Genomic DNA, 25,476 nt, shown 5'->3' with positions numbered 1-25,476 from the left:
TTTGAAAAAATGTGTGCAGAAATCAGCAGCAGCAAAAGGAGGAAGACAAAAGGGGTGTGCTGGACCCCAGAATGTTTCTGAGTCTTTCCAGTCTCTCAGGGTTCTTGAATGTAAAACCTGGAAGCTAGGCTCAGTGCAAGATTTTGAATGAGCCCCAAGCCTGTCAGCTAAATTCAGGGTGGTTAGAATAGCTATGGCTTCTGTGGAGACTGGACTGTAAGGATGGGTATGTGTGTGAGAGAGAGAGACACAGAGAGACAGAGAGAGAAAGAGACAGAGAGACAGCCGGACCACAAACAGCAGCTGGACCAGCTCTGTCTCTCCAGTGCCTGGAAGGGAATGGCTGCCAGAATACATGCCTGTTCCACAATCAGGATTCAGCTCCTTCCCAGAGTAAAGCTCTGATGACTGAATACACTCGAGCTCACAGCAATTAGTTTGCAACTGAAACTTCTTTCCCGTGTACAGAATGTCAATGACATTCTGGCAAAGGTGGTCTCCAGTGCCCAGTGCGCCACCAACAGATGGAGCCCTGCTGCTTCTCATGGTGCTCATGGCACAGCTCTGCCACTCTGTCACCCTGTGAGATATGGGAGTGGTGAAGCCTGTGTTATCTCCTCCAGCCCTGTCCTCTCATCTGTAAAATACACTGAGCTCTCACCTTGTTACTGAAATGGGGAAGTGAGCTTATTGCCACTTACAACTTGATGTGGCACCCTTGGGCAAAGGTGACCCCCGGACCCTTTCTGCAGCTCGCTCTGACTCAGCATGCCCTCCTGTGACTCTGAAGGCTAGAAACCTCACACTCACTGAGAAATGATGATGTGCTGGAGGACTGCAGGCATCTGTGCTTCTGTGTAAAAATGCTATAGGAGGGCCCTTAGGGTTGAATGTTGAGCAGACTCGAGGAATGCAGTTAAGGTTGGTGTGTTGGTGCTTATAGCAGGCTCCACTGGCCCAGCCTGTGCAGGACAGGAGCAGGTCCGCTTGCATTTCCTCACTGCCTTAGCAGCAGCCAAGGTGCACTGCATGAGCTTTCGGAATGTAACAGTGGTCAGGGCCAGGAGGCCCTGACAACTTCCAGCAGTCCTTCAGGATGCTGGGGCAGAGGAAGAAGCAGGTGGACTGGGACTGTATGAATTAAATTGCAAGCCCAGCTGGTGCACACAGGTAGGTACAGACTGATACCTGAGAAGTCACTTACACTCCTCACCCTAGGGGTCTGTTTCTCCATTAAAAACTCTTCGCTTTGGGAGATTTTAAAGCCACAAGGGAATGACAACAAAATAACAACTGGTGTTTGTTGAGTAGCTGATATGTGCCAGTGCTTTTCAGAGCCTTTTTGCATGATCATTCCATTCTGTCCTCTCAACAGCTGTGTAGATGGGGGGATTCTTGTTTAACAAACAAGGAAGCTGAGGCAGAAGGCAGCTAAGGAGCTGTACTACAGTCAGGTAAGACGTTGACGTTAGTGGTGGCTACGGAAATGAGATGTCAGAATTCTGTGCTATTTTTGCAACTTTTCTGTGAATCTAAAATTGGTTCAAAATAAAAGGTTAAGAGAAACTTGCCAAATGTCTAACAGTTCGTAAGGGGGGCAACCTGAGTTAAAAACCAGGCAATCTGGTGCCAAAGCAGTGTTTTTCAGCACTTCCCCAAACTGCCTCCTACCAGAAGGAAGACTGTGCCCAGCCATATGCGGCCCCTTGTCAATTGTATACCAGTTCTGAGACATTTGTTTTGCCCTGCAAATAATCGTTTGTTATAATTTAGAGACCTAAATTCCCAGGAAATACGACAAGGCACTTTGTCACCCATTAAAGAAAACAAACAAAAATGCAGAGCTAGTAGAAATCAGTGTTCTCCCAGGGGATGTTTGGCCATGTCTGGAGACATTCTTGTGGGCACAACAGGGGGGCACCTACAGGGTGGAGGCCAGAGATGTGGCTAAATGTCTTACAATGCACAGGACACATCTATGTAACAAAGAATTATCAGGCCCAAGACAATAGTGCCAAAAGTTGAGAAAACTGGGATCTTGATTACACATTTTACCATTTTACCATTGAGAAAACAGAGGCCAAGAGCTATAAGTGACTTGTCCACTATTCCACAGACTGTGTCTCTGGGTCTTACCAAATTCACATGCAAATTCTTGGCCCCACCCCCAATGGGCCAAATCAGGAACTCTGGGGGTGAGGTCCAAAGACCAAGTGAGTTTTCATAAGCCATCCAGGTGATTCTGATGCATGCTAAAGTTCAGGAACCACCCCAGTCTAGCTGATTCTTAGATTTCTGCTCAGACCTGCTGCTGCCCTGTCCCCTTCATAGCTGCAGACTGTCCCCTCCCTGCATCCTCACTCCCTTCTGCCCCACCTCCCGTGAAGAGGACATGTCCCTGTAGGTCACCCACCTGGACCAGCCATGCTCAATCCTATGGGTCCTGATGTGAACCAAACTCCCCAGCCCTCAAGATGGTTTCCTTTCTTGTTAGTCTCCTTCTCAGCTCTGGTTCTCAAAGTTTACTGAACATCAAACATGAGAACCATGTGGGAAGTTAAAAAAAAAGCCAAACAACTCTATGCCTAGGTCCTTCCCAATGAAATCGGAATCTTTGTGCATGGACACTGCATTTGTGCCTAGCTATTTTTTCAGACTTGCCCACGCCATGCTAATGTGCAGCCAGAGCAGCATGTCTCCAGCTTGCCAGTGCTTAGGAATCTTTAGAGATCTCTTGCAAATGCAGATTGTTCACAGCAGGTCTGTGGTGGGGCGGAGTCCACGTAAGTGTCCTTGCCACTGGGCCACCCTGCCCTGTACCTCATTTCCCTCCATGGGCCTTCAACCAGCGACAGGCTTACCACTTCTTTCTAGCCTCCAGGACCTGTAACTGCACTTCTCTGATGTAGCTTCCTTTCTGCCTTATATTTTTCAATGCAGAGGTTTTATTTCTCTATATTGTAGGCGAGCCCTGATTTCAAATGATTGGTCCTATTACCTGCACAAGCCATGTTTACTTGTCAAGGGGGCTTGATTGGATATCCTGAGCACACCTCTCTCTTCAGAGACTGGAACTTGGGACCACAGAGGGTTCTGCCCCTGTCTCTCCCCACCCAGGCTAGGGCCTTGCCTCAGACCCACTCATGAAGTATTAAAGTCCTTGCTGGTGACATATTTTAGGGAGGTCATCGGCTTGCTTTATGTCACATGAATCCTCCCAGCTTTACTAGGCACCCATCTCCCTTATCCCCTTACAGTGTGTGGTGTTATCCTCTTTCCCAGCCTTTGCCTCCAGGTGCCACATGTTCCTAAGATCTTACCTGGCTCATGCCAAGCTCCGCCCTGCAGTGGTAGGCTGGCGTCTGCTGCCTTCAGGAAGTGCAACCCACTCATCTCTTTTCACATTTTTAAAATGTGTCTGTGTTTTTACCTTAGAACTTCAGCTCCCCTATAAAGGGTGTTACACAGAAAGACTCCCTTGGCTCTGAGACTCTAGCATTTCTTCCACACCTTGAGTACTCAGAATGCCACTTTGGGGGGCTCCCAAGGCCTTGCCAACTGATCTGCAGCTCTGGCTGCTTTGCACCTCGGCCCAGCGCACTGTGGGGGCTCATACCAAGGAGGGAGGGAAGGGCAGGGACTTCTGGCCAGAGTGTGGAGGGGGGACAAGGGGCTGGACATACAAAGTGGAGGAGTGTGTCCCGGTAGAGCACGCCCTGGGCCCAGAAAACCCAAAAGGCCTAGAGAGTCAGTAGAAACAATAATGGCAAAATTCCAGGAAAAAAAGTGTGTTATACATTTACAAATAGCAGAGTAATTGCTTTTGGAATTGCCACACTTTTTTCCAATTGGATATGCAATTCTGCTTGAACAACCTGACAGAGACATGAAAATACCCACCTATGAGGACACCAAAGTGTACTCATTTTTGTAGAAGTTACTGGAAAAGGAGCACAGACAGACAAGCTGCCGAGCGGAGGAGAGGCACAGGGGGAGAGAAACGCCACAGCTGGTGCAGTCCCTGAACCAATATGCCAGCCTGGATTGCTGCATGAGTAATTAGGTGCAATTTTCTCCTTGGCTATGATTTTCAGTGGTCATGGCTCAGATTTTGCCTGGGCTTTGGTTTGTCCGCTTCCTTGAGAATGTCCCCTGTGGGTGTGTTCCTAGACTGGAGTGTAAAAGCATCAGGGAATTCCAGGTTGAACTTATTTCAGAAGCAGAACTTCAGAAACAAAAGGGAACTGACTGTGGAAAAACCATTACTGGCTTCATGCTGGGCTGTTTCAAAATAAGGCCAATTTGCAGGGTCTACCCATTATGCACTGGGGACAGTGGCTCTTGGGCATGGCCTCCTCGAGGAAGGACACTTACATTTGGTAAGACAGCCTGAGGCTGGGCCAGCAGGAGGAGGTGTGAAGGGTGTAGAGGAGAGTGGTGAGAAAGGCAGAGGGGAGAGGGAGAGAAAGAACCCCAAGACCAGAGGATAAAAGAAGCTGCTCCCTGCCTGGGTTCAGAGGGGGAAGGGGAAACGCCCAGGGAGAAAGGGATGGGGAAGTGGGTCAAGAGAGATAGAAAACAAGAGGCTGTAGACTTCCACAGCACGTGGCATCCAGACCGCAAGGCTCCGAACAGCATCTGGCCCCCATACCTGCACGGCCACCACTGACAAGACTTCCACGGAGATTTGATTAAACTCATCAAAACAGCCCCAGGCACCTGTCTGAGCCAGGCCCTTGTAGATGTTGCCGCAAGACTGCAACAAAATACATGAAGATTAGATTGCTGTCAGTGCCAGGCTTACCATCACATGGCTACATCATTTTTTATTCTCTTCATTATAGATACTTTCAGTCCCCCTAAACTTGATTAACTTAAAATTTCAAGGACAATTGACTTTTTTATGGCTATGGGTGCCAACATCAGACATGGGATCAAACAGAACCTTTTCAAGACACTTGGACTAAAATCCCTTTAAAATACCATCAGGTTTCCATTACTGTTGATTGTGTAGCTTCCAAAATCCCAAGAAAGGAATAAAATATTATTTTTCTTGTACTGTACAGACAAAAAGCCTGCCACTCAGCCTTTGGCAGGCACTGATTAAAAAAAAAAAAAAGAGTTTGTATCTTTAAATCCATGCCCAAGTACCCAGGTTTTCCAGAGTGATAGGAAGCTGGAGCTTGGGGATGGGAAGTGATAACATCTGTAGAAAATAAACTACAGGTAAATCTTTTCAAATGAGAGCAAAGAATTTCAGAGGTAAGATGATATATCTGTCCTAAAAATAGAAACCATTCTGGCCATTCAGTGTGAACTAGTAAGCACAGAGCAATATAAAGGCAGAGGTTACAGGGAGACCTTCAAGGCCATGAGCAAGGAGACACTGTTAAAGTGCTGAGAACATGCAAAGAATGGGAAAGTCCCACTCATGTACTAACTGGGCACTTTCTCACCATCAGCTGTGTGCACAGCTCACGTACTAGGCATAGAGGGGCTCACTCCCTCCAAGAACTTCTAATTAGGTTGTGGAGATAAAGTATACCAATAAAATGTATAAATTGCTACATGAACAGTGATTCTGATGGATAATATACCACAAGTGTTACGGAGTTCAGCGAAGAGGGGGTCAAAGCACTCTAGAGTGATCAGTTTATCAAAGGGGTGCATTTCAGATTGCATTAAAACAGCACTTTCCGAAGTTTAATTCATGCAGTGCCAAATCTGGGAGATGCTCCTTGAAGACAGTGTTTTTTGGTTAAGCAAGTTTGGGAAACACTGCATTCTATAACCTACTTTTGCCAATTCACACTGTCTCTCAGCATTTTAAGGGCCCTGAGAAGGCAAAATTAAATTAGTTCTACTTTGTTATATGGCTTTTTTTTTCCTCCCCTCACATCCCCTGGTTTTCTCAGAATGCATACTGGCAAACAGTGTAGTGGAAACACAAGAACAGAAGTCAGAGGATCTGGGGCATTGGTATCTCACAGACTATATGGTACCTTCAGAAAATACACTGAGAATACTGGCTTAATAGAAGAACAGTATTTGTGTCTGCAGAATGGAAGGTAAGGGCTTTCCAGGAGGAGGAAAGATTATGGACATAGGATAAGCAAAATAAGATATGTCCAGAGAAACATTAAGGGGTCACTTTGGCTGGAAAGCTGAACTACCCAAAGGTAGTCCTGGTTTATGAAAAGCTTTGAACTTTATAAGGGCTCTTTGGAGATCTGGAGCAGAAGCAAACATGATTAAAATCAACATTTTAGGAGAACCAGTCTAACATCACGTAAGCTAGGTTGGATTTGGGACAGACTTTGAAAAGTCAGGAAAGAAGAGTAAACCCTACCTTTTATTAAGCTCCTTGAATGAACTGATTCTCCAACCTGAACACAAAAACTTACTAAGCATTTACTATGTGCTGGGGATTGTCCTAGGTCACGAGGAATCAGCAGTGAACAAGAAAAACAAAGCCCCTATTTTTGTGGGGCTTCCGTACATAAGGGGGGAAACAGACAATGACACAGAAACAAAGAACTATCAGATACTGGTGAGTCCCACTGGAGTCTTAAAATGAGGGTGCTGTGGCTATTTCAGACTGCAAGTCACAGTCTCTCTAAAGAGGTAACATAAGTTCCAGGCATTGCATTTGTGTGCTCAAAACAATCCTGCAAGCAGATATTGCTATTATTATATTTGTGAGTATGTGTATATAGACATACGTGTGTATACACACATAAATATATATAATATTTGAGATATACATAGTAATGTATATTACAGGCACAGCTCAGAGATATTGTGAGTTCAGTTGCACACCAACAAAAAGCAAATACTGCAATAAAGTGAGTCAAATGAATTTTGTGGCTCCCAGTGCATGTAAAAGTTATGTTTGCACTGTACTATAGTCCACTAACTATGCAACAGTATTATGTCTAAAAATACATACATACCTTAATTAAAAATACTTTAATTAAAATATTACATATATCTTCATTAAAAATACAAAATAAAAAATATTGCTAAAATATGCTAACCACCATCTGAGCTCTCAGACAGTCATAATCCTTGATCACAGACCACCATAACAGATACAATAATAATGAAAAAGTTTGAATATCACTACCCAAATGTGATACAAGGTGAGCAAATGCTGTCAGAAAACATGGCGCCCATAGACCGTCTTGACGCAGGGTTGCCACAAACCTTCAATCCATAAAAAATGCAGTATCTGCCAAATGCAATAAAGCAAAGCACAATAAAATGAGGCATGCTGTCTATATTATTAGATTTGAGATATATAAAGTAACCTGTCAATGTCACCAATACTTATGTGGACATTCAGAAATAAAAATCCACATTTTTCTGCATTAACGGTAATTCTAAAAGCTTTTTAAAGCTGTGGTCCCTTTCATCAAATGGAAATTCAATATATCAAAGAGAAAAGAGTAGTTTCTATAGGCAGATACTGGCCGCCGCCTCACTTTACCCCCTGAGGGCCTGGGCAGAGGCCGGGACTCCACAGAGCCCTGTCCTGTGACCAGCCATCATACCACGGCACCATAAACTAGGCTGTGTGTTCCTTGCCATTCGATGGTGAGCTTCTGGGCTAGGACAGGACAGTAACAACAGGCGTGGCAGTGAGAGGTGCTGAAGGAGAAATAACATTGGTGACTGATGGAACCAAGAAGGAAGACATGATACAATCAGGGTGTCTTATGATCTGCTCCCTGGACCACAAGGCACAATGTGATGACAGTCTTGATGGGGTGAGGGATCTGGCTGGGAGGAAGGCAGGAGTGGGTAGGAGCTGCCTGAAAAGAGAGGGTTAACCAAGTAGGAGAGATGGACATCCGGATGGGGACTCTGCTGCCCAGCTGGAGAGACGGCTAGACGGCGGTGAGCAGGGAGGTAGATTTGGGAGTCATCAGTACCCAGGGAGAACTTGAACTTAGAACAGAGGACCAGAAATGAGATTGGGAAGGCAGGATCAGAGTTAGAGGAGAACTATGGGAGTCTGTGTCAGAAACCAAGGGGGCAGCACTTCTCAAGGGGGAGCAGGTGTCCTATAGCGTTGATGCTGCAGAGAGGTCAACAAATAATTCCAGATTCTTTCAGGTTCAAAACCCTTTGATGTCTCAGCAATCACATCTCCAAATTGAGGTCAAGGGGGAAGTACTGCTGTATAATACAAAGAACGTCTTAGCACTAAAACCATTTCCAGAGAAAGTGGCTAGTTTTATAGATTTCCCAACTGTCACTGAGTAAAGCAAAAACTTTCCTTTTCCCAAGTCTCCATGCTGTTCTGTGTCCAGCCCTGACCTGACAGCCCCACATAGAAATCCTGCGGTAAAGGGGATGTGTGGGTCCTTGAGTGCAGCCCCACTCTCTTCTTGAGCGCCTCCCTCTTCCACCGCCCATGCCTTCCATAGTCACTAGGTATCATGGGAGCTTTCTGAGCCTCTCTTTCTTTCTTGTCCACATCTACCACCCCAGCCTCCAGATCGTCGCCCTCTGGTTTCAATGACAGCCATGGTCTCACCCAAAGTTTCGTTCCTTCCAGTCTCTTCCGGTCTCCTTTCATCTGGCTGTCCAGGGAGTCTTCCTGAAATACGGTGTTTTCATCATGATGCTACCATGTTGCAAAGCCTGCGGGTGTCTCTGCTGCCCACCACCGAGGTCTCATTCTCTTGGAGGTTATGTGTCCCTCCCCTTATTCAACCCTATCTCCCATCTTCTCCTGCTCCCCCATCCACTCTGATGTCCTCACCAGTGCTCTGTGTTCATTTCTAGCTTGTTCTCCGGAGAGCATGCTGCTGTGGGAATTGTGCACAGCCCATCACACGGCTGCCTGGTGAAAGGCACAACAGATCTCCCTGACTTCTATCCCTCCTCTGCTCATCCCAACCATGCTCTGTGAGGAGAGCCCAGGGTGAAGTCAGCCCCAGGAGCAGCACAGAGAACTTGGCTGTGTCCTTAAAGTTAACACTGTAATGCGTTAGGCTGTGTTAAAATGTTACATCCCCTGTTTGACACATTAAACAGCCACGGGTCTCTCATCCTCCATGATGTCTTTCCTGACCATTCTGTAGCTCTTCCCCTACTTCTTTCATGGAGAAGAGTTTGTAGAACACACATTCTACATACTGTCTAGTATGTCTCCTAATTATTTCCTATATCTTCCTTAACTCTCCAAGTGAACTGGATTATACTCTATCATAATCAATCTATGTCTATCATCTAGCTACCTACCCATGCCTGTCTATCCTGTCAATGTCTACCTTATCTATTTATCTATCATCTATTACCCATCCATCCTTTATCTACTTACCTTTCTATCATCTATGTACCTACCCATGTCTGTTCATCTTATCCATTTATCTATCATCTATTATCTACCTATCCATCCTTTTATCTATTTACTTCTCTATCATCTACCTAGAGAGATTTAAGATGGCGGCATGAGAGGTGAGATGGAAAATTCCTCCCAAAGCCACAAATAGTGAAATATAGTTAATTGAAATAATGAAAATATAGTTAATTGGTACAACTAACCTTAAAACAGCAACAAGAAAGAAAGCTGAACCAGACTGCACACAGATCTCACTAACAGAACAGACCTCACGAAACAGGGAAACGAACAAAAGCCTTAATCAGGCGGGACCCAGGCCCTTCCCCAACCCCAGCGGGTAACCGTACAAAAGCATCAATCACGCAGGACCCAGGCCCTTCCCCCACCCCAGCGGGTAACGTACAAAAGCATCAATCAGGCGGGACCTAGGCCCTTCCCCCACCCCAGCGGGTAACAGACAAAAGCATCAATCAGGCAGGAACCAGGCCCTTCCCCCACCCCAGCGGGTAACGGACAAAAGCCTCAATCAGGCGGGACCTAGGCCCTTCCCCCACCCCAGCGGGTAACGTACAAAAGTCTTAATCAGGCGGGACCCAGGCCCTTCCCCCACCCAGCGGGTAACAGACAAAAGCATCAATCAGGCAGGAACCAGGCCCTTCCCCCACCCCAGCGGGTAACGGACAAAAGCCTCAATCAGGCGGGACCCAGGCCCTTCCCCCACCCCAGCGGGTAACGTACAAAAGTCTTAATCAGGCGGGACCTAGGCCCTTCCCCCACCCCAGCGGTAACGGACAAAAGCCTCAATCAGGCGGGACCCAGGCCCTTCCCCCACCCCAGCGGGTAACTTACAAAAGCCTTAATCAGGCGGGACCCAGGCCCTTCCCCACCCCAGCGGGAAACTTACAAAAGCCTTAATCAAGCGGGACCCAGGCCCTTCCCCCACTCCAGCTCACCAACGGGCGGAAAAGAAACCGCGGACTGGAGGAGGGGGTGGAAGCCTGGGGCTGCTGAACACCCAGCCCTGGAGGTCTGCCTTGGGAGCACAAACCTACACTGTGTGGTGCTCAGGACGTTGAGGAGCTCAGACAGGTGGAGTGCTTGAGAGTGAGATTCCGGCCGTTTGTGGAGGAGGGGATCCACACCCGGCCACTCTGTGTCAGTCAAGGCGGCAGTTTGAGAGGCTTTCTAGCAGCAAGAGGGCTGCTGAAGGGGCGGGGTTTGCGCAGAGCCTGCTGTGCGGGGAAGGGGAGAGCTGGACAAGGTTGTCTAGGCTGCTCTGCCCAGATCTTCGGGAACTTTTGGGAGCTTCAGGTGCCTCATCCCCCTGGCTGCCTACTTAGCTCCGAGGCCCCCTACTGTGACACCCAGCCTGCTGCACCTTCCTCCTGGCCTGATGGCAACAGTTCACAAACCGGCTGTCACTGCACTGCCATCTGGCCAGCCAGAGGGAGGCCCCGCCTACAACAGCTAGAGACACAAAGCACAGAGGCTTGCGCCTGTGTGCTCAGCTGACTGGCTCTGACAGTGGAGACAGGCAACACAGATGGGAATCAGGAAACAGATCTTTCCCCCCCAGGCAACAGCACTGCTCCCCTACAACCCCCAACCTCACTCTAGGGGCTGAGCAGCTCGAGAGACTAGAGCTTCTGGGCACTAGTGGGCACCACACAGAAATATGAAACATCAAAAGAACATGTCCAGACCAAAATCTCACAAACCCCAGAAAAAGGCTCAAATGAAACTGAACTCACCAATCTGCCTGAAAGAGCGTTTAAAATAAAAATCATAAACTTGCTTATGGAGGTACAGAAAAATATTCAAGAACTCAGGAATGAATTTAAGTTGGAGGTTCAATCATTAAGAAATTCCATACCTGAAATGAAGCATACAATGGAGGGATTTAAAAGCAGATTAGATGTAGTAGAAGAGACTGTAAATGGAATAGAAATTAGAGAAGAGGAATACAAAGAAGCTGAGGCACAGAGAGGAAAAAAGGATCTCTAAGAATGAAAGAATATTGAGACAACTGTGTGACCAATCCAAACAGAACAATATTCTCATTATAGGAGTACCAGAAGAAGAAGAAGAGAGAGGAAAAGGGATAGAAAGTGTCAGTGAGGAGGTAATTGCTAAAAACGTCCTGAATCTGGAGAAGGAGATAGTCTTTCACACCATGGAGGTACACAGATCTCCCAACACAAGGGACCCAGGGAAGACAACACCAAGACATATAATAATTAAAATGGCAAAGATCAAGGATAAGCACAGACTTTTAAAAGCAGCTAGAGAGAGAAAAAAGATCACGTACAAAGGAAAACCCATCACGCTATCATCAGACTTCTCAGCAGAAACCTTACAGGACAGAAGGGAGTGGCATGATGTATTTAATGCAATGAAGCAGAAGGGCCTTGAACCAAGAATACTATATCCAGCAAGGTTATCATTTAAATTTGAAGGAGGGACTGAACAATTTTCAGATAAGCAAAAGTTGAGAGAATTTACCTCCCACAAACCACCTCTACAGTGCATTTTGGAGGGACTCCTATAGATGGAAGTATTCCTCAGGCTAAATAGATGTCATCCAAGGGATAGACAAAGAGTACAGAATATGATTCATAACATACAAAGAATGGAGAAGGAAGAAAAAGAAGGGGAAAAAAAGAACCTTTACATTCTGTTTGTAACAGCACACAAAGTGAGTTAAATTAGACTGTTAGATAGTAAGGGAATTACCCTTGAACCTTTGGTAACCACGAACCTAAAGCCTGCAATGGCAATAAGCACATACCTATCGATAATCACCCTAAATGTAAATGGTCTGAATGCACCCATCAAAAGACACAGTCACTGAATGGATTAAAAAACAAGACCTGTCTATATGCTGCCTACAAGAGACTCACTTCAAACACAGACATACACAGACTGAAAATAAAGGGATGAAAAAAGATATTTCAAGCAACTAACAGGGAGAAAAAAGCAGGAGTTGCAGTACTTGTATCAGACAAAATAGACTTCAAAACAAAGCAACAAGAGACATAAGAAGGACAATACATAATGATAAAGGGGTCAGTCCAACAAGAGGATTTAACTGTTATAAATATCTATGCACCCAGCACAGGATCACCTACAAATGTGAAACAAATACTAACAGAATTAAAGGGGGAAATAGAATGCAATGCATTCATTTTAGGAGACTTTAACACACCACTCACTCCAAAGGACAGATCAGCCAGACAGACAATAAGAGACAGAGGCACTGAACAACGTATTAGAACAGATGGACCTAATGGACATCTACAGAACACTCCATCCAAAAGCAACAGGATACACATTCTTCTCAAGTGCACATGGAACATTTTCAACAATAGATCATATACTAAGCCACAAAAAGAGCCTCAGTAAATTTTAAAAGATTGAAATTGTACCAACCAGCTTCTCAGACCACAAAGGCATGAAACTAGAAAGGAATTAGACAAAGAAAATGAAAAAGCCCACAAACACATGGAGGCTTAATAACATGCTCCTAAATAATCAATGGATCAATGACCAAATAAAAACAGAGATCAAGCAATATATGGAGACAAATAACAATAATAATTTAACACCACAAAAATCTGTGGGACACAGCAAAGGCCATGCTAAGAGGGAAATATATTGTGATACGGGCCTACCTCAGGAAAGAAGAACAATCCCAAATGAACAGTCTAAATTCACAATTAACAAAACAAGAAAAGGAAGAATAAATGAGGCCCAAAGTCAGTAGAGGAAGAGACATAAGAAAAATTAGAACAGAAATAAATAAAATTGAGAAGAATAAAACAATAGATAGAATCAATGAAAGCAGGAGTTGGTTCTTTGAGAAAATAAACAAAATAGATAAACCCCTAGCCAGACTTATCAAGAAAAAAAGAGAGTCTACACACATAAACAGAATCAGAAATGAGAAAGGAAAAAATCACTATGGACACCACAGAAATACAAAGTTTTATGAGAGAATACTATGAAAAATTATATGCTAACAAACTGGATAACCTAGAAGAGATGGACAACTTTCTAGAAAAACACAACTTTCCAAGTCTGACCCAGAAAGAAACAGATAATCTGCATAGACCAATTACCAGCAAGGATATTGAATTGGTAATAAAAACCTACCTAAAAACAAAACTCCTGTACTAGATGGTTTCCCTGCTGAATTTTATCAAACATTTAGTAAAGACCTACTACCCATCTTCCTTTAAGTTTTCCAAAGAATAGAAGAGGAGGGAATACTACCAAATTCATTCTATGAGGCTGACATCACTCTAATATCAAGCAGGGCAAAGACACCACAAATAAAATATCACAAATATCCCTGATGAACATAGATGCAAAAATACTAAACAAAATATTAGCAAACTGAATTCAAAAATACATCAAAAAGATCATACATCATGATCAAGTGGGATTCATCTCAGGGATGTAAGGATGGTACAACATTCAAAAATCCATCAACATCATCCACCACATCAAAAAGAAGGACAAAAACCACATGATCATCTCCATAGATGGTGAAAAAGCATTCGACAAAATTCAACATCATTCATGATAAAAACTCTCAACAAAATGGGTATAAGGGCAAGTACCTCAACATAATGAAGGCTGTATATGACAAACCCACAGCCAACATCATACTTAACAGCAAGAAGCTGAAAGCTTTTCCTTTAATACTGGGAACAAGACAAAGATACCCACTCTCAGCACTTTTATTCAACATAGTTCCAGAGGTCCTAGCCACGGCAATCAGACAAAACAAAGAAATAAAAGGCATCCAGATTGGCAAGGAAGATGTTAAACTGTCCCTGTTTGTAAATGACATGATATTGTACATAAAAAACCCTAAAGAATCCACTCCAAAACTACTAGGTCTTATATGTTGCATTCCTATATACTAATGATGAACTAGCAGAAAGAGAAATCAGGAAAAAAATTCCACTCACAATTGCATCAAAAAGAATAAAATACCTAGGAAAAAACCTAACCAAGGAACTGAAAGACCTATACTCTGAAACTACAAGACACTCATGAGAGAAATTAAAGAGAACACTAACAAATGGAAACTCATCCCATGCTCTTGGCTAGGAAGAATTAATGTTGTCAAAAAGGTCATCCTGCCTAAAGCAATCTACAGATTCAATGCAATTCCTATCAAAATACCAAGAGCATTCTTCAACAAATTAGAGCAAATAGTTCTAAAATTGACAAGGAGCCACAAAAGACCCAGAACAGCCAAAGCAATCCTGAGAAGGAAGAATAAATCCAGGGTGATTACGCTCCCAGACTTCAAGCTCTACTACAAAGCCACAGTAATTAAGACAATTTGGTACTGGCACAAGAACAGACTCATAGACCAATGGAACAGACTAGAGAGCCCAGATATAAACCCAAGCATATATGGTCAATTAATATATGATAAAGGAACCATGGATATACAATGGGAGAATGACAGTCTCTTCAATGAGTGGTGTTGGCAAAACTGGACAGCTATATGCAAGAGAATGAAACTGGATTATTGTCTAACCCCATACACAAAAGTAAACTCAAAATGGATCAAAGACCTGAATGTAACCTATGAAACCATAAAAGTCTTAGAAGAACATATAGGCAAAAATCTCTTGAATATAAACATTAGCAACGTTATCCTGAATGCATCTCCTCAGGCAAGGGAAACACAATAAAAAATGAACAAATGGGACTACATCATGCTAAAAAGCTTCTGCAGAGCAAAGGACAGCATCAGCAGAACAAAAAGGCATCCTACAGTATGGGAGAATATATTTGTAAATGACATATCCAACAAGGGGTTAACATCCAAAGTCTATAAAGAAATCACATGCCTCAACATCCAAAAAGCAAATGACCCTATTAAAAAATGGCAGAGAATATGAACAGACACTTCTCCAAAGAAGAAATTCAGATGGCCAACAGGCACATGAAAAGATGCTCCACATCACTAATTATCAGGGAAATGCAAATTAAAACCACAATGAGATATCACCTCACACCAGTTAGGATGGCCAACACAGAAAAGACTAGTATCAACAAATGCTGGTTGGGATATGGAGAAAGAGGAACCCTCATACACTGCTGGTGGGAATGTAAACTAGTTCAACCATTGTGGAAAGCAGTATGGAGGGTCCTCAAAAAACTCAAAATAGAAATACCATTTGACCCATGAATTCCACCCCTAGGAATTTACCCTAAGAATGTACGATCTCAGTTTCAAAAAGACATATGCACCCCTATGTTTATCGCAGCACTATGTACAATAGCCAAGAAATGGAAGCAACCTAAGTGTCCATCAGTAGATGAATGGATAAAGAAGATGTGATACATATACACAATGGAATATTATTTAGCCATAAGAAGAAAACAAATCCTACCATTTGCAAAAACATGGATGGAGCTAGAGGTTATTATGCTCAGTGAAATAAGTCAGGCGGAGAAAGACAAGTACCAAATTATTTCACTCGTGTGTAGCATAAAACAAAGCAACAACTAAAGGAACAAAACAGCAGACTCACAGAACCCAAGAATGGACTAACAGTTACCAAAGGGAAAGGGACTGGGGAGAGTGGGTGGGAAGGGAGGGAGAAGGGGAATAAGCGGCGTTACGATTACCACACATAATGTATGGTGGGGCATGGGGAAGGCAGTGTAGCACAGAGAAGACAACTAGTGACTCTATAGCATCTTACTACATTGATGGACAGTGACTGTAATGAGGTATGTGGTAGGGACTTGATAATGGGGGGGAATCTAGTAACCACAGTTTTTCCCATGTGATTTATATTAATGATACCAAAATTTAAAAAAAGAACTTATATTTCTATTGAGTTTGAAATGTGCCTTTTGGTAATAAGCACATAAAGATGTTTAAAATCATCAGTCATTGAGGAAATGCAAATTAAATCCAAAATGAGATAGCGCAACACACCAGCTAGAATGGCTATAATCAAAAAGAGACAGTCACAAGGGTTGATGAGGGTATGGTAAAACTGGAAACCTCATACATTGCTGCTGGGAATGTAAAATGGCACAGCTAATTTGGAAGACAGTTTTGCAGTTTCTTAAAAAGTAAGGCTTACTGTATGATTCAGTAATTCCCCTTCTAGGGATTTACCCAAGGGAAATAAGAATATATTCACACAAAGACTTATGCAGGAATGTTTACAGCAGCAATATTCATAACACCAAGAAACTGGAAAAAACTCAAATGTCCATCTACAGTGAATGGATAAACAAAATGTGATGTAGCCAAGCAATATAAATGAATGAGGTACTGATACAAGGTACAATGTAGACAAACCTGAAACACATTATGCTGACTGAAAGAAGTCACATGCATAAGATTCCATATTATATTATTTCATTTATGACATTTCTCTAGAAAATGGAGACAGCAGATCAGTGGCTGCCCGGGAAGCGGGAGAGTGGGGAGTGACTGCACATGGGGTGATGGCAAAGTTTTAAAAGTAGATTGTGGTAATGGTTGCACCACTCTATGAATTTACTAAAAATCATTGAATTGTACATTTGTCATGGGTGAACTTTAAGGCACTTAACTTATACCTCAATAAAGCTGTTAATAATATGCACTGGCCTAACTTTTTAATACCTAGCAAATCAATACTGTGTGTATGCTCTCAACTTGCAGTCTGAGGGAGCCTCCAAAATGAATTCTCTTTATATCTGAATCTGATGTCTACAGTTGACCAGAAACTCTGAGTTAACACTTTTTATGCCAGATGCTGATGGGGACACCAAAGTGGTTTGCAAAGACTTGAAGTGAGTTCCTGAATTCTTCTTTAGTTAAGTGTGAAATTCCTGTATCTACTTCCCTCTTTGAAAGTGAAGCCCAGGTCACAGTTTCCCCAGGAACCTGGAGGTTTCCTGTGTAGTGGGATATGGGACTCAGCTGATCAGGGAATGAACTGCATGTAACCCCTGATGAGCTGGGTTCACACAGCCACCTCACTTTTCCAGAGGGACTAAGCTGTTGATCTGTCAGGCTGGCCTGGATCTTAGCCAGGATGTGAGGGGAGTCAGGGGCAAGCTGAGAAGCTGAGTCCCATCTCACCTTATGCAGTCACTATTACCCTTTGTCAATGCATCGTTCCTTTTTCAAACATTTGTAGCTAGATCTTCAAGGAGTCCTATGTGCAGCCTTCATGATACTCACCCTCCTGGCCTGAGTTCTGGTTCCAGATTGGCCCCGATGCCTTCCACCTCTCCCAGCCACGGGCTTCTACTACAACTATTAGAGGCCTGCCACAGCTCTGTGCCTTCCACAGGACAGGCAGCTGTCTGGACCAGCAGAATCCCAGATCCTGTGCCTTTGCTCTCCATCCTCTCTTCCACCCTCTTTCTGTTCTATAGCTGCCTCCTCTGCTAGCCAGAGGGCAACCCCAGACCTCTGTTCTCTGGAGCTGGAGGGCTGTCAAGGAATCTGAAGCCCCAAGTTTTGTAGAAATAGAACTCCCAGAGAAAACTCAAGAATCTCTTGGAAAAAAAATCAGTGGAATGGGGTATGTTTTGAGTACCTACTGAGCTTCTGAATACCCCCAGAAGAAGCCCTTGGGGGAAAATGCCAAAATATATTTTTTCCCATAATAATAGGATTCTAGAGCTGGAGGGGAGTTTTGAGATCAGCTGACCCAATCCTTTTATTTCCCAGATGGGTAGACTGAGGCTCAGGGAGGGAAATCAGACTGTCTGAGGATTTGTAATAACCATGGCAGGGGCAGCGGGGCTTCAGCTTGGACCACGAGAAAACACAAAGAAAAGTAAGAAGCAGTATTTTCCTCTTCTGCTTGAGGGTATTATGCTTGGGCCACCAAGCCAGCAGGATATCCTAGTCTTTCAGGACACACGCTCCTGCTCTAAGTTGCCATCTGTGGTCTTGTTGGATTGTCCACCTGTTTAAACATCCAAGGCAGCTACTTCTGCCTGTTTTTAGTGGGGGGGGGGGCATGCAGGTCATGCCATAATGGTTTAAGGCAAGGACTCAGGAGTCAGAGTTCAAACCTTGCCTCTACTGCAAAGTATGTGAAACTTAGTCACGTTATTAGACCTTGGTGCCATAAAAAAAAGTACCACACAGTATTTTTTTTTTTCCTAAAAAGGAATCCAGATAAATGCGCTTCTTCAAAAACAATAGCAATTGTGAGAATGGCAAGAAATCTTTTAAGAAGAGCTCTTGCCTAGCCAGGTAACCCCAACACAGATAATAGATCGAGTTAGTTTGGTTGCTTAATGGGAACACAGAACCTTTGGTGTTGGAAGAGACCTCAGAGGTTTGGCTCTTTAACCATGCCAAGCTCACTCCCATTTTAAGTCCTTCAAATATGATCACATAACGTTTTCTTCCAGCAAGGCTGGTTTGTTATTCTAGAAGGCAGCCCCTTCCACAGTGGGCCAGTTCTAATTGTTTGAAAGGCCTTGCTGATATTGAGATGAAGTCAGTCTTGACTTCTTTGGGCAAATGATTTCTACAGGCTTTGTTCTTATCTGCCCCTCCAGGTTTTTGTGAGAATAAGAGGAGACAAGAGACATGACAAACACCTTGAAAAACAGGAAGCCAAGCACTTTCAAGGTATTACTCTTTAAAATAAAAAATACATGAAATGTAGCTTTTCTGTTTTTGATATAGTTCTTCAACTGGCAGATTAAAGAAAATACTATGGTGTGGTATCTCGATTTCAGCTATGAATATCCTGTAGCTATCCCGGAAATGTGGTCTGGCTAATCTTACAGCTGGTGGGATCTCAGCTGGCTTGCATTTGCTTTCCATTGCCATGTAAGAAATTGCCACACACGAAGTGGCTTAAAACAATACTCATTTGTTACCTCCCTTCTGTAGGTCAGAAGTCCAGGTGCATCCTCTACTGAGGATTTTAAAGGCCAAAATCAAGGTATCAGTTGGCTGGACTCTTTTATGGATACTCCGGGGGAAAGTCTGCTTCCAAGCTCATTTGAGTTCTTTGCTGAATTAAGTACCTACCAGCCGTAAGACTGAGGTCCTCATTGGTTGCTGTTGGGCAGGGCATCTCTCAGCAACCAGAGGCCATTCTACCATCCTTACATGTGGTTCCCTCCATCCTCAAAATCAGCAATGGCATGTCAAATTCTTCCTATGCTTCAGATTTCTTTGACCTCCACACTGCCCTCAGTCAGAAGATACATGGGTTCATATGATTGCATTGAGTGCACCTGAATAATTTCTCTTTTGCCATAAAGCAAAACATAATCATGGGAATGACACCATCATAGTTATAGTTTTCACCTATGCTTAAAGGGGAGGTGATTATATAAGGGAAAATGCCATTGGGGATTATTCTTAGAATTCTACCTACCACATGGTTCAATAATCATAGCTGAGGAGTGAACACAGATGTAATGTTCAGTCTACCTGGTGGAGACCTCCAGTGGTATCACCAGGACTCAGGTCTCTGATGTTCAGTATGTTCATTGGCAATTTGAATTAAAGAAACGATTGATTAGATAGAAGATAGACCAAAGTTCTAAATAATTTTAGCAATTGAAAATGGTGGGGTAGACCAAAATAGTGGAATTTAAGTACAAATGCAAATTAACCTCGCAAATACTTCCACACAGGCAGAATGGAGGAGATGTGGTTAGCTGGTAGCTCACAGGAAAAAGACCCAGAGCTTTTAATAGGTTCCAAGATCAACATGACAAACAGCATTAATAGGAGAAGAATGCCCTCAGCATCAGCCTAAAATACATCTATCCATTTTACAGCATTTTAATATTTGAATTTTGAAAATTGTCTGTCCTCAGGATAAATGCCCTCAATTCTAGGATCTATTCCTTGTGCCATTTGGTTATGAGATCTTTCATCACCCAGGGCTCATCTTTCCCTTTGCCTACACTAGTTGGTAAATGTCTTTCTCAAAGCATGATAGAAAGAACTGAGAGCAATAGCTGATACATGAACTCTCTGGCAAAAATAACTAACACATCTAATAACTAAGCTTGAGCAGTTATAATTATGCTTCATATTATGTGTATGTTTCAAATATGATTAGAAATTCTAGAAGTGACTTAGAAAACTCAAGAGAATCAAGAGTAAAATTCTTAGAATTTTTAATACAAGGAAGAATATAAGATAAATTAACAAAAATCAAATTTCCCCTATACACAAGTGAGAAGAAAGTTAAAGGTATACTAAAATTAAGCAAAGATTTCTTAGCTATAGCACCAAAATCATGGTCCATACAAGAAAAATTAGACAAATAGGACTTCAGCAAAATTTAAAACTTTTGTACTTCAAAAAACACCATTAAGAAAACTAAAAGATAAGCAACAGACTGGGACAAAATGTTTGCAAACTATGAAATATTTGCAAACAGACCAAACATTAGGCAAAAGATATGAACAAAGATTATGCCAAAGAAGATATACAAATGGTTAACAAGCGCATGAAAAGGTACTTAATGTCATTTTAGGGGAAATGCAAATTAAAACTCCAATGAGAAACTACTTCATATCCACTAGCATGGTTATAAAAAATAAGCAGACTGTAATAAATGTCAAGGATATTGAGAAATGTGAACACTCATACACTACAATGATCCAGCCACTTTGGAAAATAGTTGCACAGTTTCTCAAAAATTTAAAAATACAATGGCCATACCACCCAGAAATTTTCAAGAAATTCTGGCAGCCACCTGAGAGAAATGAAAACATATGTCTACCCAACAGCTTGTACCCAAATGTTCTCAGCAGCATTATTTTAATAGCCCCAAACTAGAAATAAGCTAAGTGTCTGTCAACTGGTGATTGGATAGAAAAAATGTGTTGTATCTATTAAATGGAAAATTATTCAGAAACAAAAGGAACCAACTACTGACACATGCTCTGTCATGGATGAACCCCCAAAACACTGTGCAAAATGAAAGAAGCCAGACACAAGAGACCACACATTGTATAGTTTCATTTATAAGAAATGTCCAGAAGACAAATTGATAGAAAGTAGGTTAGGGGTTGCCTGGGGCTGGACATAGGAATGAGAATTAACTATAATGGGTGTGAGGGTTCTTTCTGAGGGGGATCAAAATGTAAAGCTGATTTGTGGTGGTGGTTATGCTACTCAATAAAGTTACTAAAAACATTGAATTGTACATAGGGAATGGTGGAATTTTTGATATGTAAAATAAAACCTCAATAAAATTGTTTATATATATATGTGTGTGTGTATATATATATATACACACACACATATGTATATACAGGGTGTCTCCAATGGAGCTGTCAATCATCAGGGGTGGACACAAGGCTCAGGCTGGGCAAAATACTCAATCTCATTGGTCACAGTGATTGGCTCGGAGCATGATCCAAGCAGGATCAATCAGAGTCCCTTCAAGGAATCTCATATACGGTACTGGGAAACACTGTCTTCCTTCTGGGTCAGGAGTCATAAAGGTGTGGGCATGGAGACCATCTTGAGCCAAAGAAAGAAATTCTATGCAAGAAAGAAGTCAACATTCTGAAGAAAGCAAAGCCACAATGAGACAGAGAGTTCAAGCTTCGGTATCTCCCTGTTTACACTGCAGCAAGCTGGACTCATTTTCCAGGTATGAGAGATAACAAGTCCTTTTTCTGTTTTAAGTTAGCATGAGTTTGGCTTCTATCACATGTAACCAAAATGTTCTGATGAAAACACTCACTTTACTCAATAGTCAAAAAGTTTACCGAAGAATTGTAAAGGTTACAGAAAAAGTAAAACAAAATAAGCTATATTATAGGTCAATATTATATTAAACTGATCTTGAAATGGGCAAGGACTTCCTAAGTATAAGAGTAATAAAATGGGCAATGATGGTAACAATTCACAGGAGAAAGAAATCTAATAGCCAATAAGCACATAAAAATGTTCAAGCTTGTAATTAAGGCTGTCCAAATCCAAATGCAATAACATTCTGACTTATAAAATAACATTTTTAACAATAATACTTGATGTCTGTGAAGATGGTGGGAGATGAACACTCTCATAAACTGCTAGTAAGAGTACAAACATTTTTTTCCAAGAATAATATGAAATATGTATCATCTAATTATCTTGCTTCTTGGACTCTCCTGGGGAAATAATGAGTAGTAAAAATTTATGTGTAAGTGAGTCAATGGCAGTTCTATTTTTAATAGTAAAAGCATAGATATAACTTAAATATTCCATAATGTGGTTATATTGCATAATACTTCTAAAGAGAAGGTAATTCAACTATTACTGTTAGAAGAATATTTAGAGGATATGCACATGATGTAATGTTACATAAAGGAAGCAATCTATGATATTTTATATATAGCATATGATAGCAACTTCACTTTTTCAAAGTCTCCATGTAAAAGGACACAGACTAAATATTAACAATATTAATTGAGCAACTCGTATTTTCTTTGTTTACAGATTACTAAATTTTCCCGGAAAAATATCAGATTAAAAACTTTAAAGAAAGCATATGACCTTGGTTAGTTGTGTCCTTGTCCAGCCAATCACCTTCAAAAACTCATGAATCAATTGTATTTTACCTACTTGCAGCAGTTCCTAAGAAATTAAGAGGTACTCAAAATTGAAAACCAGTTGATTAAAATAGTACTTAACACAGGGCTGAAAGGGGCATCTGTGTATGAAAGTGAGGGAAAGGGAGCAGAAGGGGGAACAAATCACCCGAAGAATAAGAAACAACAAAGATCAATGCTTTTGTTCAACCTGAAAAAAACATTTACATTTAGTTTTTCAACTTAGCATCGGGCCAAAGTCCTCCAACAATGGCTGAGCCCTTGTACTCATATATTTAAGTCCCATCCAGCCAGTAGGAAATACCAAAGAAACATGCATAGTCAGTTGGACGTACTGTAATGCGGGTGTGCCTTTAATGAATGTGCAGAAGTTATACGGATCGATTGTCCATTTGATTAATTCCCCTTGCAGGAAGCAATTAAATGTACTTAGGCTACACACCAGCAAAAGCTGAACGCTCTTTAAAATGTGATTTGCTGTGTTGAGGCTAATTTTTTTCTGGTCAAAACATTTCTTGAGACAATAATGGAAGTCAGTGAGAAAATGGAATTTGCCATATAAATATTCACTACGTACTCCTTTGTAAGAAATGCATCTAATGTGCAAAACAAGATCAAGGTCTACATAGTATTTGCCATTATCTGCAGCAAACCTTTGAGTTCTTTATTTGCTCATTTCATAAAAGAGGTGATTATTTCCTGTTTTAGAAATAATTCATTGTCCAAACTTCATCCTTTCCCTCTATGAAGCATTCAACATTAGCATATGAGAGACTTCCACATCCCAGCGAGGCAATTATCTTTTTCAATTCCTGGGTAGGTGTGAAGACCCAGTCAAAAGAAAGGTCTTGTACTTTTTATTACCGGGAATAATAATGTCTGATTTGTCAGCGGAAAGGAAGGAAATACTCTGAGTGGTATGGGGAAGCTAGGGCACAGATGCAGAGGCTGAGAACGCACATCACCGCACGCACTCCGGGAGTGTTTGCTGAATGCCTCTGATGTGCGGGACACAGGGCTGGGTCCAGAAGGTAGAGACATGGGCATTAATCAAATTACTCAAATGTACAATCTCTTCATTGTTCTGTCCCAAATGAAATAAATTCCCAAACTATTAGGTCATATCCCAAGGCAGGTAGAAAAACTCACAGCAAAAGAGGACACTAAATCAGATTTCCTTCCTGTTTAGGGTAGGTGTCTTGCTGAGAATTACTAGAAAGACAAAGACACAGGGGAGGATCCACTCTGAATGCAGCTTGAGGTGGGAAAACTGTTCCTTTAACCCGCACTAATCAACCTCTCCAACTGAGCCCAAATGAAGCCCAAGGACAACCCTTAAGGTGCTGAAGCCCTCAGGGCTGCTGCTGCAGGCTTTACTGTGCCAGCTGCAGAGAAGCCTGCATGTTCCCCCAAACATGCCTTATCTGCCTCTCATCCTGAACTGAAGGAGGGAGGAGGGTCTGCCCTAGCTGAGAGCAGAGCACAGAGTTGGCGCTCCTTCTTCAAGAGCCAAGGCACGCACAGAGTCCTCAGAGACCTCCTCTGAGCCAACCTTGGCTTCTAGATTCTGCCTGTTCTTATGGTCTGGGTCTTCAGTATTGGACCTCCATTCTACAGACGTTAATTCAACATCTACTAGGTGTTGGTGACATAGCAATAAATAAGACAAAGGTCTCTGATCGAAAAGAGTTCACATTCCAAAGGGGAATGCTTCCAATCAGCAAGCAAGCAAGGTCATTTCAGAACGTGGGAAACGTCAGGAAGAAGATAAATAGATGATCCATCATGATTATTGCTGAGTGTGTGTGTGTGTCTGTCTGTGTGTGGTGGGAGAGGTTGTCTTTTAGAAAGAGTGGGCATGGGGGGGTTTCCTGAGAACTGAGACTAGATGAGAGGCCGACAGTGGAACAGAAAGCATGGGGAAGGGCATTCCAGGAGGGGGGACCATGCGTGTTAGGGGCTCCATGGGAAAATGATTTTAAGAAAGGACGCCAGTGTGGCAGAAGTGCAGGAATGAGGCATCAGGGCAGCGGGCAAGAACAACTCATTCCCAGGGGGAATTCATGTTTCAGTCTAAGTGCACTGGGGAGCAACTGGAGTTACTGATGTGACCTCTATTGGTTCTCACAAAAAAGAGGCACAAGAGCAACTGGTCTTTATGGGATTCTGGGTGAATGAAATAAATGAAAAGCACAGAGGGAGATGAACCATGAGGTCTTAGTCTATGAATGACGTTGGTATTTTCAACTACTTAGGATTTCCCACACTCCTATTCATTCCAGGAGCACAGTGATTACAATTCAGCTAAACGTCATTTGGAAACATATCTGAGGATTTAACCAGAATACAGGTGGCAACACTTCACATAAGCATACAAAAAAGTTAAGTAAAACAGGGCAAAGATTCCATTTGGCTATTTTAACATGCATAACTTAAGACAATGTCTTCATTACTGACAAGTCACTCATTTAGGGTGAACCAGCTATGCAGATATGCAACTCTTCTTGGAATAGAAGAGATTTTGTGCTCAACGGAATTACAAGGGG

The 25,476-nt window shown here is 42.5% G+C and overlaps 1 protein-coding gene across 1 annotated transcript in view; it reads right to left on the bottom strand.

The window, feature by feature from the left end:
* Positions 1-25,476, bottom strand: part of LOC118931520 (dynein axonemal heavy chain 9-like) — a 215,598-nt gene that overhangs the window by 98,032 nt on the left and 92,090 nt on the right. Inside the window, 4 exon segments of the mRNA XM_057499467.1 lie at positions 784-799; positions 4,652-4,756; positions 7,554-7,609; positions 8,323-8,514. Of these exon segments, the coding sequence (XP_057355450.1) occupies positions 784-799; positions 4,652-4,756; positions 7,554-7,609; positions 8,323-8,514 (369 nt within the window).

Source organism: Manis pentadactyla, chromosome 4 (assembly GCF_030020395.1).
Source record: "Manis pentadactyla isolate mManPen7 chromosome 4, mManPen7.hap1, whole genome shotgun sequence".
NCBI classification, from domain to species: domain Eukaryota; kingdom Metazoa; phylum Chordata; class Mammalia; order Pholidota; family Manidae; genus Manis; species Manis pentadactyla.
Note: the sequence above shows the minus strand (reverse complement) of the source record. Positions and strands in the feature narration are given on the sequence as shown.